This window comes from Akebia trifoliata, chromosome 16, assembly GCF_017979445.1.
Source record: "Akebia trifoliata isolate Shusen 1 chromosome 16, ASM1797944v1, whole genome shotgun sequence".
In the NCBI taxonomy this organism is placed as follows: Eukaryota; Viridiplantae; Streptophyta; class Magnoliopsida; order Ranunculales; family Lardizabalaceae; genus Akebia; species Akebia trifoliata.
Genome location: NC_141390.1, coordinates 27653359 through 27668922, shown reverse-complemented (window position 1 = coordinate 27668922; position 15564 = coordinate 27653359). Strand labels below are relative to the sequence as shown.

Genomic DNA, 15564 nt, shown 5'->3' with positions numbered 1-15564 from the left:
TGGACTGTTCTATTTGCACCTACCATTCAAGTTCAATGCATCATTTTACTCTTATACACCTGACTAAGACTTAAAATGGGTTGGATTTTATTCGAAATTCAAGTGATTTGAATTCGAGTTTTACAGGTTTGATTCTTTCAAGTATATTTGAATTAAAACATGTGTTGGATATGGGATGATGTTCCTTGACCTGAGGCAGCTTGAGTTCGAATATGGATCCATCCTTATATCTGCTTAGATCCATTCTTATATCCATCTAGATCCAAATTGTATATTACTCTATAAGTTATATTTTATATATATTTTTAAGGTTTGTTAGGCATAATGGCCAAGGCCTCCTTTCATAAGAAGATGTCTTGAGTTCAAGTCACATTTTGACTATCCTTTAGTGATTTTCCTTGAAATTAATTTAAACGGTTTAAAATTATCTGACCTGACCCAAATCAATTAATTCGATTAGATTGGATTCAGGTATGAGTTTAGAAAAAACAAAATGGTTCAAATATGATTTACCCTAATAGGACCCGAGTTGGATTCAAATCTGATTCCAAATAAAAAAAATTTGGACATGGATATACTCATATTAGACTCTTCATTTTTATCAGAGAAAAATAATTAAAAAAAAAGATATTTACTCGACAGACCTAACTATTGCATTTTTATTACAAAAACTCCATTGGAGTTCTGACAATTCTAAAGGAACCTTACTTTATATAGTTTGTTACCCACCAAACCTTCCTTTATGAAGTTTGTTACCCATCAAATCTTGAAGTGGGGATCCACGTCATAAAATTCAAATAGATGCGATTAATTTGTTACTAGGCACATTTTGGTGTGGATCATAACCACATTTATTTGTGGCATCCAAAATAATGATCTAATGCCCCAAGATTATAAATGACAAAATTCTAAGAAATTTGAAAAAAATAAAAAAAGTTAGTTTTAAATTCAGGAGTTCGATAGCTATCAATTTTCAACACCAAAGATCAAGTCAAAAAATTGTTTTTTTTTTTTTTTTTGAATCTAAGTTTTTCCATGAAATCTAGGAGGTTGTGAAGTTGGATTTCCAAGTTGATAATCCATATGGGGCCAATGACTCTTACTAAGATTTCATGAAATAAGATTTGTTTAAGGTATTTGTAGGATATTTCTCGTTAGGTACCAAGGGGTGACACGTGGAACCTAAGGATTCAAATTTGATATAAAGATACAAGAGCAAGTTTGACGACTTGGTTACAAGTCAACCATGGGTTTATGTCTCGATTGAAAAAAATCAAGGATTATATAAAAATGGGTTAAAATTCTGATTAGAGAAAATCCAAAAAATGGAGGAATATATGGGAATTGAATATTTACTAAATACATTCCAAATCACCAATGAAGATTTACCTTTTAAATCGAATAAGAGTCAAATCGATAATAAGATCTAAAGGGCTCTTAAGGTTTCATCTTTATAAAGAGATGAATAGATATACTAAAAGGTATGAGTTCTCCCTCTTCTAAATTTTTACATTACTTTTGTACTAAACTTTTGATTGAGTGTCGGAGAGATGTTGTTGCAGGCATACCCAAAAGAACGAGGAGAGAAGATCACGAGGCTTCATCACAGATCTCAAGGAAGTACAAATTTTTGCATCCTTAATATGTTAAATAATAAATTAACTTCATCAAATTGAATTTCATGACATGGATCCCCATTATAAGGTTTGCTGGGTAATAAACTTGATAAAGTAAGGTTCCCATGGAGTTCTGAGAACTCCAAGGGAGTTTTTGTAATAAAACTGCAACAGTTGTATCCGCCGGGTAAATCTCTCAAAAAATACGGGTTAAGTGTATTGTCGGATTTAATTTGCCACGTGGCTAATTCGGACGAACGTGGACACGACACCAATCTCGCTAAAGTACCAAACCAAAATTCTCACTTTCCGTTCTCTCTCTCTCTCGTTGCAATCTCCCCCAACAGTATTTCATCTATCTTCATTTGCAGATCTGATAATCTGAAGCTCCTTTTCGATTCTTCGGCAATAAGAGCTCTGCAATGTCATAAAGATTGGAAGATCTTCTGTTCTAAGTGGAGTTGGCGCTCTGCAACTCTTCTTCGCGTGAGAAGAAAGCTATAAATCATGCTTTCGAACCATTTTCAGAACGGTATCGAGACTACGAACCTCGCCTGGTCTCGATTACCAAACTCTGACGAAGGCGAATCAGAGGAGTTGAATCTCGCGAGGAAGAGTGATGGCAGCAACGTTGAGAGTCTCGATTACGAAGTCATAGAGAATTACGCGTACAGAGAAGAACAGGTAGTGTTTCTTTGAGGACCCGTGAGGGAAAATTCGCTAAATTTCACTCTTTTTCTCTTTTGATTTTGTTTTTGTGATCTGATAGGCACAGAGAGGAAAGCTGTATGTTGTGTATAATGTAGTGGTGAAATGGTTTTTTGCTCTACTGATCGGTATCGGTAAGAAGATTGAACTTATATTTTGCCTTTGATTTCAGTTTATTTCTGTTGAATTTAGTTTGAATTCTAATAGGACTCCATTATTTTAGTAGGTTGTTTTTTAGATTTAATTATTGTTTATTTTTTCAATTCTACTTTTATAACTTGACTTGTGTTCTTATTAGCAAAACTAATTCCATTTTAATTTGTACCTTAAAAAAAAAAATGTGGAAAAGGGCGGTTTAATTTGAGGAAGGCCTACCTCCATGATCTATGTAGAGGAAGAGTAAGATTTTAATTCTTCTATGGTTTGACAACACCCAGTTTGTTAAGTAGATCCATCTCTTGAAGATATTATACAATGTGTATTTTCTTGAAAAGAAATGTGACACCTATTTAAAAGGAGCTCGGACAATCGTTCATATTCCTAGTAAATCTAAACTACTAACGGCTTAGGCAAGTCAACTACATCAATGACTTGTAAAAGTTGCTGACATGGGACCCTTTTTCATGCAACTATTGATGTAACAATTTGTTCAGAGTGGACAAAAGAGGCCAACTGGTGCAATTTTGAGATTCTAGGGATGTAAGGGCAATTGAACCTGGTAAGGTCTCTTGTGTAACCCTCATATTTAGTTGGTCAAAACCTTTCCATTAGAGCCTTAGTGAAGTCCACTCACAACATATCATCACATTCTTGAAGTTCCACTGGTATCGCTGGATCAGTTCATCTTCCAAATGGAAGAAGGCAACATTACTATCTGATCCTTGGGTGTGCCATTAACTTCCGTAAATTGTTTTTCTATCTAGATCAAATTGGAAAGGTGTAAATTTTACTTGAATTTGATTCTCTCTCTTTTTGACTTTAGGTCCATATCACACCCCTTTATTTCACTAATAACAAACTGGAGTTTCTTTGTGGTTTAGGGGATGAAAGAGGAAAAACAATAAGTTTGGAAGGGTATTATTGGAAAAGGGGACAAGATCAATATAGAAAATTGTAGGGGTGTTTTTGGAAAGGGGCAGAAAAAAAAGACAATAAAGTTAGGGGTTTTCTTGGGAAGGGGAAGAAGAGAGAAGAGAAAAGCGGAGGGACATCCATCCTTGAGATACGTTGTTTATGGGGTATAAATCTTGAGACAAAGGAGTGGGGTCTACCGTTATGTTTTATTATATAGATGTTACAATCCTGAAATTGAAATAGGAAGAGAACTATATAATTCAAGGAAGATATGACCTCCTAAGTCTTTGAAAAGAGAAACTGTGAATTTAGTTTTACAATGCTCCTTCCGTTACAACCAGCTTCTTAAATATACTTATCTTTAGTGCAACTTCCAGAAGATGTTCCTAGCGATCCATATCTTCTAATTAGAGCAACATGACTCCTATTTTCATTAATTCCTTTTTAAATCAAACAACATTAACGCCATCAGGTGAATATGCATTATTGTTAGACAAAAGAAACTGCTATACTAACATTGCAAAATAAAAGGCAATCATCAGACAAAAGGATGCCGTGTGAAGAATGAAGTTAGAAAAAAAAAATGTGGATGGGAATGATAGAGAATCCACTCTGAGGTAGCCCACCATTCTGCTTTTGATGTGATGAGACATCTAGGCACTCCACTAGCTTTCTTCCAAAAGTGATGAGATTTGGTGGTAGCTCACAAATTCTGTTGAAGTCTAATACAAAAGATGGGAAGATAACAGGTTCTCGTGCCTGTAGAAAGAAATAAATCTTCACAAAGAGATATTGAGATCTTGGCGTTCGAATGTGGGTTGATTCCTCATCACTTTTGTTAACCTGTTAGAATACTAGTGGAAAGTAGATGAGGGATTGAAGGAAAATAAGGTGAGTCAATACTGGGTGGATCAGAATGTTTACATAGAAGTCTGAGAGACAAATTTTGTCATCTGAGGATTTTGCCTCCATACTAAGCTTTATAGTCTTCATGCTTTAGAAGTAAGATGTCAAATTGTGATGACATTGACTTAGGTAAGGTCTTTGATGAAGAGATATTGTTTTGGTTTGTTCTCATCTCCTGATGCAGGCAACTTTGATCTAATTTTGTTCTCATCTCCTTATGTTGGAAAAAAAAGAACTTTCAACCTGTATGTAGGTGGACTCCAAGCCATTGATGTTGTTTTGCTCTTGAATTTTGCTTCATTTTTGTCTCTATTTTATGTTAGATTTAGTTGGAGCTTGAATCGTATTCCAGATGTCTTTTTGGTTAACTGCAGGCACCGGATTAGCTGCCGTTTTTATTAATCTTGGCGTTGAAAACTTTGCTGGCTGGAAGTTTGCAGCAACTTTTTCTATAATACAAAATTCGTACTTGGCGGGATTTGTGGTATACATATTAATCAACTTGGTTTTGGTATTTTCTTCTGTATTTATTGTAACACAATTTGCACCAGCAGCAGCCGGATCTGGTATTCCTGAAATTAAGGGTTATTTGAATGGTAAGCTAAGCTGTTGGCCAGGCCTTTTAATATTGATGTATTTTGGGAGAATTATTATAGTCACATAAATGTGCAGGAGTTGATACACACGGTGTCCTTCTTTTCAGGACCTTGATTGGAAAGGTATGGTTTCTTTTTCAGGGCTCAGCTGTATTATGTTGAGATTTGTATTATCTTTACAATCTATTTTTCTCTTCTTGTGTTCACAGATATTTGGAAGCATTGGTTCAGTGGGAGGTGGGCTTGCACTAGGAAAAGAAGGCCCTCTTGTGCACACTGGTGCTTGTATTGCTTCTCTGCTTGGACAAGTAAGCATGTCCTTAACTGTATTCTGTAAATGTATGTTTTTGGTAAGAAACCTTATTTGATAAAATAGTCTCATTTATAAACCAAAAGATAAAACAATAGTCATTAACAGCAGGTGTAATGAACGGTTATTCCACACGGGACAGTAAAACAATCTCATTTGATAAGTGTTCTCCTTGATACACCAAAGGTCAAACAATTGTTTGTGAGTGGTGTAACTATGGTCATTGTCTCTTGGTGTATGGTGAATGCCAATTGTTACTTATGCATAAGCAATCCCGATATTGTAAAATATGGGCTATTGCTTATGTTAGTTTCATCTAAAAAGGAAAGGACTATTTTTACCATTCTACGAAATGACATTTTAGTCATTTTTTTGCTAATTACATGCATATGTATACTTTTATTATATACAATAGGAGGTATTTTGATAAAAATATGAAAAGCACATCAATATCAAACTATTATGCCACACACATCTTTTACAAGGGAACCGTATATTTGCACTTTTTCTTATCCTACAACATCGTTTGTCTTTATAGGCAAGCTTTATACTTTTACTAAAATTTATAATATGATGTGTCACTAAAGAATACAAAATGCACGTCGCATGTAGTGTTCTGCTAAGGGATTCTATAAATTTGCTTTGTTTTTTTTCTTTCTTTCTTTTTATAGATATATTTGTACTATTTCTTCTTTTACGAAACCTTCCTTCTTTAATAGGTCATTGTGAATGTGCTTGTTTCTCTATATTTCTTGGGTGATATTTCGTCCTTGCTTATTTCATTGTATTGAACTTCTTACAGATCCTCCACCCCCACTTCTCCTTTTTGGCTTGTTAATGAGTAGAGTAGATAACACAGATTTGTGCTCATGCTGTTACAGAGTGTTGAAATAATGGCATCCAATCATATATTTTTTTCTAGTCTTGTCTGGTTCTGCAAACTTACATTTGTTCATGGCACAAATAAATTCAGGGAGGATCAACAAAATATCATCTAAGCTTAAGGTGGCTACAAGTATTTAAGAGTGAGAGAGATCGTCGTGATCTTGTGAGTAATTCATGCTGTACAAGTTTTTTTAGTTATTGAAACTTTAACTTACTTTTGATATCTGAAGTTACTGCCATCTTGATATACCTTTTTCATGTTGGTATTCCATCCAGATTAGTTTTTTTCATACTTGTTTAATCTTTCATATATTGTTGAAGTTAGATGCGTTTATCTTTTTCAAGATATTTTCTTATCTTTTTTTCATATGAGTTTTCATGGGCGTGAGATGTTTAATTTCAATTTAACTTACATTACTATCATGCTTTCAATTTTGAAAAAGAAGCATAAACTGAGATGTATGCATTCAAGAATATCATTTGAACTTACTAGTTACTATCTTGACCTTCTTATTTCTCAATAAGATGTGTCTAGCCCACTTTTTTCAGTTTTTTGATAAGGCACATGTGTTATTATCTCTGGAACAATCATACTCATTTGATTGGTGTCTAATCCTTTGAAAAGGTAACCTGTGGATGTGCAGCTGGAGTTGCTGCTGCGTTTAGAGCTCCGGTTGGTGGTGTATTATTTGCACTCGAAGAGGTCACATCTTGGTAGGGGAGCCTCCTCATTTTCTTGACATACTTGTATAAATATTTGAATACCTAACAATTTTAGTACATCTTCCTTTTTGAATTCTTATGTGTGGTTGAAGGTGGAGGAGTCAACTTATGTGGCGCGTGTTTTTTACATCTGCAATTGTGGCTGTTGTTGTGCGTACTGCAATGGGCTGGTGTAAGAGTGGAAAATGTGGGCATTTTGGCTCAGGTGGCTTCATAATCTGGGATATATCGGGGTCAGAATCTAAGCTTTTTTGCTTGTATCATTATGCATCTCTTTGCTTTTAGGGCATAAAATGGATTGGATTTTAACCGAAATCCGAGTGATCTGATATCTGAATTTAGCAAATTTGGGTCCTTGGAGTAGATCCAAATAAAAGATGGGTCGAATATGGTTTTATGTCCCATGATCCGAGTTGGATATGGATCCCTCCATATATCCACCTAGATCCGAATTATATATTGCTTTGAAAATTAATTTTTTAGATTTTTCAAATATCTTTTTCAACTACTTATATCATAAATTCTAATAAAATAAAATGATTATAATGGTAAAATAGAATAGTATAGCAATTAACAAACAATATATAGAAGAAAAAATGTTGAACTATACAGAATTGTCTTACCTGAATCAAGCAATTCGGTTGGGTCGGATCTGGATCAAGTGAAATCAAAATGATTCGCATATGATTTATCTAGTAAGATCCAAGTTGGATCCATATAAAGAAATTCGGATCTGAATATGGATATACTCAGATACGGCCTGTATCCGACCCATTATAAGCCTTATTTGCTTTGCATTGATTCTTTTTAACGGGTACTATTTTCTTTTGTTAGGGGTCAAGATGACTACTCGTTTGAGGAGTTACTGCCGATGGCCATTATTGGGGTTATTGGAGGTGTTCTTGGTAGGAATTTTGTGGGCTGAGCTTTTTACACTTTCTTACTCCATTGTTTCACATTTTTGTTTTTTTATGGCTAAGCTGAACTTGAACCCACGACCTCAAAGTTGTTTTGCAATGTGTCAAACCAACTGAGCTATGGGTCTAAGCCCATTTCCTAACTGTTTCCTTGCTGGTTCTTTTCAGGAGCCTTATTTAACCAGCTTACTCTTTATATAACTTACTGGCGTCGAAAATATTTACATAAGAAGGGGAATAGGGTTAAGGTAAGCCATTGACCTATCCTACATTATGTATTATCAGTATGTATTGTTCCTTTATAGTTATGTCTGTCGCTGAAATGTTACATACATATGTTTTATCATCAGAATATTCTTTTCACTGTCACAGATAATTGAAGTATGCCTCATCTCTGTGATAACCTCAGTTATTTCCTTTGGGTTACCACTTCTAAGAAAATGCAGTCCATGCCCGAAATTAGAAGAAAATTCTGATATAGAGTGCCCTCGTCCTCCTGGAATGTATGGAAATTATGTAAATGTAAGTTCCATCTTTTTGTGATCAGCAAAAAAAAAGTTCCGTCTTTTTGTTCCTTTGGATCATCTCATGGCTGATTTAGGGATTTCAAATTTTCTTGTTGTCTGGTAAGTTCTTGCATATATCTGCTCCATCTCTTTTAGATTACTACTGCAAGTAATTCTCTGTACTTGTCCAAGCTGGGCATGTTTGATGTCCATGCTCTTTTAGTTTGGGTTTAGTCTTCACTGTTATGTGTTGATTGTAACTTGGCCTGTAGGCCCATTACTTATGACACTATATATGACAAAGTTAGGACTGAGAACTAATTTTTCTCTCTTTTTTGCCCCTTTCTTATTATTTTTCCACAGTATTATATTAGTATATTAATATGTCAACTAGAAGTCTAAATTTCACTTTAACGTTATGTAGCACCTTCTTGAGCCATGTTTAAGGCACTAGAGTTTTGATTGGGCGAAATGGTAGCCTAGCTGTCGCCTAAGCAAAGCTTTACCACACTGGTGAATGTTGTTGTATTTATGCTTGGTGGGAGATGTGGCAGTGAAAACTTGGTTGTAGACATATCTTACATTTTCTAATGGTGGTTGCATCAACTATGTTCTAGATGGACGTTAAGGGCATTAGAAAAAGATACACCCTTCTAAGGGTGCACCCTTACAACTTGATTGCTCATCCAGCCAAAGTCCTTGTTGGGAACTGAGACATGTGAATTCCCTTCCCTTGGAGGTTCAATATATGAAATAGTTTGTTGAGATATCTCATTTGGGAAATCATTTTCATTTTTATTCACCCTCAAGACTGAAACATCTTGGTGGAGATATTCTGTGACTTAACAAAACTATGAACTGTCCTCCTCTCTGGATTCAAATGATGAAGAATATATGCGGCCACAAGTTTTCCCTTTCTCTGGAGTTTTCTTGGCATGTTTCAGTTTATCTTGCCATTGTCGTGATTGTTTTGTACATTCTTTATTGAGTTTTTCAACTAATTAGGGCATATTTCAAAACTAAGACTTCAAACCGTGGAATAAAGAACACCTTGACTTCAGAAACAGCTCCTCCATAGGTACAGTGACCTTTCCATCAAAGGGCTGTAGCTATCTTCATTTTAATTGGGAATAGTCTATCCTACTTTTCCTGCTATTGGTGGGTTATATTGAGCTTTGGTAGCATATGAACTTGGAGCTACTAATTGTTAGTGTCTCTTTCTACTATTATGTTATTATTTTCATCCTTTCCACTACCTTGTGTTCTATGTGATCTCTGTTCTCTTTTCCATGGCTAGTTGTGCTTCTTTTGTTAATTTGGAGCCTTGGACCAGGAAATTTCTTTCTGGATTTGGCATGGAAGTATTTTCATCTTAATAATTGTTTTGCGTTCTATCTGATTTATGTGTGTGAATGCATGTATCAGATATTTATTGATATCTTCGTATACCCATGACATATAATGTTATCAGCTTTGTGAAATTTATATAGCTCTAATCAATATTTTAACTTAACGCAAAATGGTTAGTACGTATGCATGTTGTGATATTCTTTACTTAATCTGTTCCTTTTATAGGATTTTGCATTTTGGTTTTTATCTCTTCTTTTGCAAGTGCAGTTTTACTGTTCTAAAGAGAAGGAGTACAATGATCTGGCCACTATTTTTTTCAACACTCAGGTTCTCATGAAATTTCTAGCAACCTCCATTCTTGTTCTTGTTAGTGTAAAATGCGTGCTTCTTAGCTTTTGTAATGGAGTATATGTCTTGGTTGCAGGATGATGCAATACGGAATTTATTTAGTGCGAAAACATTTCATGAGTACAGTGCCCAAAGCCTTCTAATATTTTTGGTATTGAATTTCTTTACCAGCTCACTATCTTTGTCTTTTATGCAAGAAATCAATTTTGGTTTTTTCTGATGCATATTGCCTTAGATGAAGTTAAGAAAGACCTTTCCTTTGGGCTGTGGGTCACCCAAGGCCCTAGCAAATTTCACACTGAACCTTGGATAAGTCAACTACTCTTGTATTTTGCACTAGATTTCACTCACCACAGGTCCAGTCGGTTAGGCAGTTTTGTAAGGAATTAGTGCACCTGAGTGCTCTAGATTTTCTTAGGAAAATTACTTCTTAAGCCCTCTCTTAATTGTTTTTTTCCCAAGAAAACCCAAGCATTTTCCACCTTTGCTGATACATTAAGCCTATCCTAATTTTCTCACCTAGTCTTTCTAGTAAATTTCTAATTTTCCCAATCTTGACCCTTGGTCCCCACATAAAGTCAATTACCTTCTTGCTCATAATTTGTTGAGACTCAATTAAGGTAGATCTTTAAACCCGTGACTTTTATTCTTAATTCAATGCCTTTCCTCCTAAGTTTCATGTTAATTGACAAAGATCAAAGCCCTTGACCGTTTTACACATCCATAAGATGTCTCTAGAATCCCAAGAGCAATTACTCTTCTATCCTCAAGTTGTTAGAACTTAGGAGCTTTTCCAATGCAATTGACTAAAAAGCCCCAACTTCCTAAGTATCTTGGGTTCTCTATTCCTTCTTTTTAGTAAATTCTATATTTATTAAAAAAGGGTAATATCCTACCAACATTGCTCAATGATCTATACAGATCCTTTTCACAGGTACACACTACACACAAATATGTATGCATTCTTCCTTTAGATTTTGTTGCTTTTTCCCCAAGTGCCTGAAAAGTGCGTAGTCAATACTTTGTTGGTGAGGTTGGAGTATTTATGTAGCACATGGTCATACTTAGAATGGAATTTCAATTTAGGTTAACAATTAATAGGTGACACACAATAATTGGGGCAGAGGAATGGTGATGATTAGGATGATGACAACCTAAATTATTAAGTCATTTAGTGAATTATTTTGATAACCATACCTTGCTTTTTCTTGCAATGTTTGACTGCTTCATCCATATGTTTTCAGGTCATGTTTTATACCTTGGCAGTAGTGACATTTGGTACAGCTGTTCCAGCTGGTCAATTTGTTCCTGGAATAATGATAGGATCAACATATGGACGGCTTGTTGGCATGTTTGTGGTTAAGTTCTACAGGAAGCTCAACATCGAAGAGGGAACGTGAGTTCCTCATTAGTCACTAATGTCCTGTATGATTCATGAATTATGCGACTTTGAAATCCTGGGTCCTAAAGTCTTCCAACCATCATGGGTGCTAATTATGTTTTGAGAATATAGATTATGAATCAGCATTCATATTTTTTGGTGCTGATTTCAAACAAGTCAGAACCACTGAAAATCTTCTGAAATTATAACTTCGATTTATGGGAAGACAGTTACAATCCCAGTATTTGGTGAAAATTTTCAGATATGCTCTACTTGGTGCTGCTTCTTTTCTTGGGGGTTCAATGCGGATGACCGTGTCACTTTGTGTCATTATGGTTGAAATCACAAATAACCTGAAACTTTTACCTCTTATCATGCTTGTTCTTCTTATATCAAAGGTATGCCCTTTAATATCAAATATCGTGTTACTACTTTAATGCTCCAAAAAAATAAAAAAATGCCACACTAACCAAAGTTTCCGGGTCTTTTTCTTCTACAGGCTGTTGGTGATGCTTTCAATGAAGGTTTGTATGAAGAACAGGCCCGCTTGAGGGGCATACCCTTACTTGAGTCAAGACCTAAATACCACATGAGAAAAATGACAGCAAAGGAGGCATGCAGAAATCAAAAGGTTTCTCTCTCTTTCAAGCTGCCTCTATTATTTCTAGTCTCTCTCTTTACATACCTGTTTTCAACTTACAATTGGATTGACTTGCTACATATGAAAGGTTGTCTACTTCACTCGTGTTGTTAAAGTTGCAGATGTAGTTTCTATTTTGCGAAACAACAAGCACAACGGCTTCCCTGTGAGTTACCATTGTACCCTAGTTTTTTTTTCTCTCTCTCTCTCAGTTTAACCTTCCACTTTTCTTTAGGTTATCTTTCATCTTGCTTTGCATTCCAGGTCATAGATAATGGAAGGAATGGAGAGGAACTTGTTATTGGACTCATCCTTCGTAGGTAGAACTTGTTAACCTCTGTTTGCTCGCTCTGTATAAGATTGCTTCTGCTAGATGATATTGGCACCCCAAATTTTACTTATTACACCCCAATTTCTTAAATTATTTATCCCACCCCAATTAAAGATTAAAATGCACTCTTCTAACATTACATAGGCTTGGCTCAAATTATAATCTAAGCATTACAAAACAGTATAACACTCCTTCAAATAAATTCAACAGTTGTTTACAATTATGATCAGGCTCATATAAAATCCTAAACCCAAAAAGAAAAAATATAGCCAAAAAAAAATGAGAGCTTCTATTGGCACCCCGACTTCTACTTATTTTCAACCATTCACTTATTTTCTTGATTTTTAATCAGGGTGTAATAAGCAAAAGTTGGGGTGCCAATAGCAGCTCTCTTATGTCATGATGGTAGACACTTTAGTCAATGATGGAATAATTGAACAATTGGTTCTTTGCTGCAGTCACTTGTTGGTCCTTCTGCAATCTAGGATAGACTTCCAGCATAGCTCTCTGCCCTGTGATTTCGGTGGTGGATCCATACCTGTCAGGTACCTGGATGCTCAATATTTGTCTCTAATTCTTCCATTCTACTCGTTTGGGAAAAGTTAACAAAGTGGATGAATATCCAGGCACAACTTCTGTGAATTTGTTAAACCCGTCTCTAGCAAAGGACTGTCCATAGAGGACATTCATCTAACTCCAGATGACTTGGAAATGTACATAGATCTTGCCCCTTTTCTGAACCCCTCTCCGTACATTGTTCCTGAAGATATGTCTTTGACGAAGGTGAGTATTCTCATTTGTACCCTAACAAGTATGTCCATTTTATTTATTGTTTCTTTTCTTCAAATGTGTCTATCTCCAATTCTGATCTATATAACCTATGATACAGACATACAACCTTTTTCGTCAGCTAGGATTGAGGCATATATTTGTTGTACCTCGTGCTTCTCATGTTATTGGTTTGATTACAAGGAAGGATTTGTTAGTTGAGGTACTTAGCTGAATGAGCTCCTTTTATGTTATTTTATTTAAGTGCGATGCTTTGTAAATTCATGGTGGTTCATTGGAATTGTAGGACAATGAGGATTCAGCTACGGTGGAGCTACAATCGACTAGTGTAAGGTCTTGATTCAGCTATACCCCTCATATCCCTTCTTTTGTTTATTTTGATACTCACACCATGGGAAATTCTCCAAGTTTGATGAATTGCTAACAATTTTTTATATTCTTGTACTTAAATGTGCTTATTGCACCGGCTCTAATTAAGTCCTTATATAGATGGGGAATGCTAATGGTCAAGAACTCATGGGGATATTAGCATTGTTCATCACATTTTTTTTTTCAATAATATCCCTATCCATTTTGTCTTTTAGTGAAAAAGATAGGGGTATGTTGGTCTTTTATATAATAAATACTTGTTTACATTAATTGCTAAAGCATTTATTGCAAACAAAACATTAAATCTAAAGAATAAATCTCCTTTGCATTTATTATGTAAAAGATAAACATTTATTATGTAAATTAGTATCTATAAAAAAAATAGCATTTATTATGTAAAAAGACTAATATACCCTTGTCTTTTTTACTAAAAGACAAAATGGGTAGGGGTTATTATTGAAAAAAATGTGTTGGAGAATCCTAACGTCCCCATGAGGCCTTGGACGTTAGCATTCCCCTATATGTATAATATGAGAAATCCCAACAAAAGACACATTTGGCATTCGGAAAACCATATCATTTAAGTAATGTTTTAGATCAAAGAGTAATAAGTTTATTAGTCATAAAATGTGTATTTTTTCTCCATCTGGAAATCTTGATCAAGTTTTTGTCTTAAAAATTGTACCTTTCACTTCCTCAATTCCATTCTTTGTTTGATGACACATAATACGTATTCGGTGGAGTGAGGGGATGAGACCTTTATAACATGCTATATAAAATATTTGAAGAATATGTAGTAAACAATGTTGTTTAAATTATAATTTTTGTACATGGATGGAGATAGCGAAAACAGATACGAGCACACTTTCAGTAGCAGAAGAGTTGGAAGAAAGCATGCTACCATCTTGCTTCCTTTGTCTCTACAAGTAGTTCGAATCAGGAGTTAATTGGGTGATTTACTGTGATATTGCTCCATTTTCCTCCAAACAACTTATATTTTGACTTGAAGCCCTTGAAAGATCTGATGCCTAAATTAATAGTAAAAAAAAAAAACGGAAAAGAAAATGAAATATGGTCGAAACATATTTTTCATGTTGTTTTAACTGTTTTCTAATTCTCATTTTTCGATTTGGCAGAGCTCATGGGCCTGATAATAGAGTAATTGCAAGGAACACAGATGTGGAGCTCCCTCTTCTCGATGGTCTTCTGGTGCAAGATTAAACAACATTACACCAATGTGATCATCCAATCCACCCATGCTAGGGCCTTAGCTTTCTTCTGCTTTGCCATTGCTGATTGATTCTAGTTTATACGAGGCTCCGAGGTTTGTCGGTTATTTGTGTGGATAAAATTGTTGGTTTGGGCGTGAAATGTGAGATCATTTCGGGGAAATTTCAAATGGGTTATGCTTAAGCAATTCTTCATGCCAAAAGATATGAAAGCTTCAACGTCGCTAGTGAATGCCCCAAGGAAGATGCATGCATGCATGGATTGTAGGAAATTTGTTATGTGAGAAGGGTAAGCTGTGTTCAAGAGTAAGGTTTTTGTTTCCACTAGTGCTGTCCATAACATGTAGGAAAAAAAGACCCTTTTAGTTTTGCTTGGTCTCTGTATGATATTCCAAAATGCTATTAGTTTGAGGTTATATTGGTAACAAAGTGAAAAAAGTTGGGACTAGAAATTTGAGAATAATTTGGCAGGGTAAAAAATTGATAAAAAACAATATTTTTATGGTCAATATAGAAAAAATGTATATTTAGTAATTTATATATTAAAAATAATATTAGATAAAATTATCATCAAAATGTATTTTTGTATTAAAATACTAAATAAAATATCATTTTAACATTACATGAAAGTACATTTTTTTCCCACAATTTTGGATATAAGTTGGGATTAAAGAATACTTAAAAATGGGAGCATTTTTTACGAATGAAATACTTAAAATGTTTCTGAGAGATGTAATTAAGATTTAAAAATAATAATAATTACCAACATATTATTTTATTAGTAAAAACCGGCATGTTTCATGTTAGCTTTTCCAGAAACAAATTCCTTAAACAACAATTTAAAAAGAGAGCTGCTATTGGCACCCAATTTTTATGTGATCACCCC

At 34.8% G+C, this 15564-nt stretch overlaps 1 protein-coding gene across 2 annotated transcripts; it reads left to right on the top strand.

Moving 5' to 3' along the window:
- Positions 1 to 1923: 1923 nt before the first annotated feature.
- On the top strand, positions 1924 to 15130 carry LOC147383201 (chloride channel protein CLC-d-like). Of its 2 annotated transcripts, none has more exons than XM_086427508.1 (23): positions 1924 to 2300; positions 2386 to 2458; positions 4679 to 4900; positions 4977 to 5023; positions 5110 to 5208; positions 6184 to 6258; positions 6721 to 6809; positions 6911 to 7051; positions 7653 to 7723; positions 7904 to 7983; positions 8108 to 8257; positions 9859 to 9918; positions 10016 to 10090; positions 11184 to 11335; positions 11583 to 11718; positions 11820 to 11951; positions 12049 to 12126; positions 12225 to 12280; positions 12750 to 12836; positions 12918 to 13074; positions 13181 to 13282; positions 13367 to 13408; positions 14586 to 15130. In XM_086427508.1, the coding sequence occupies exons 1-23, from the start codon at positions 2124 to 2126 to the stop codon at positions 14598 to 14600; spliced, it is 2316 nt and encodes a 771-aa protein (XP_086283634.1). In that variant the 5' UTR covers positions 1924 to 2123; the 3' UTR covers positions 14601 to 15130. The 2 variants fall into 2 exon arrangements, with proteins under 2 accessions (XP_086283634.1, XP_086283632.1); XM_086427506.1 differs by having other exon boundaries at positions 13367 to 13413.
- The last annotated feature ends 434 nt before the right edge of the window (positions 15131 to 15564 follow it).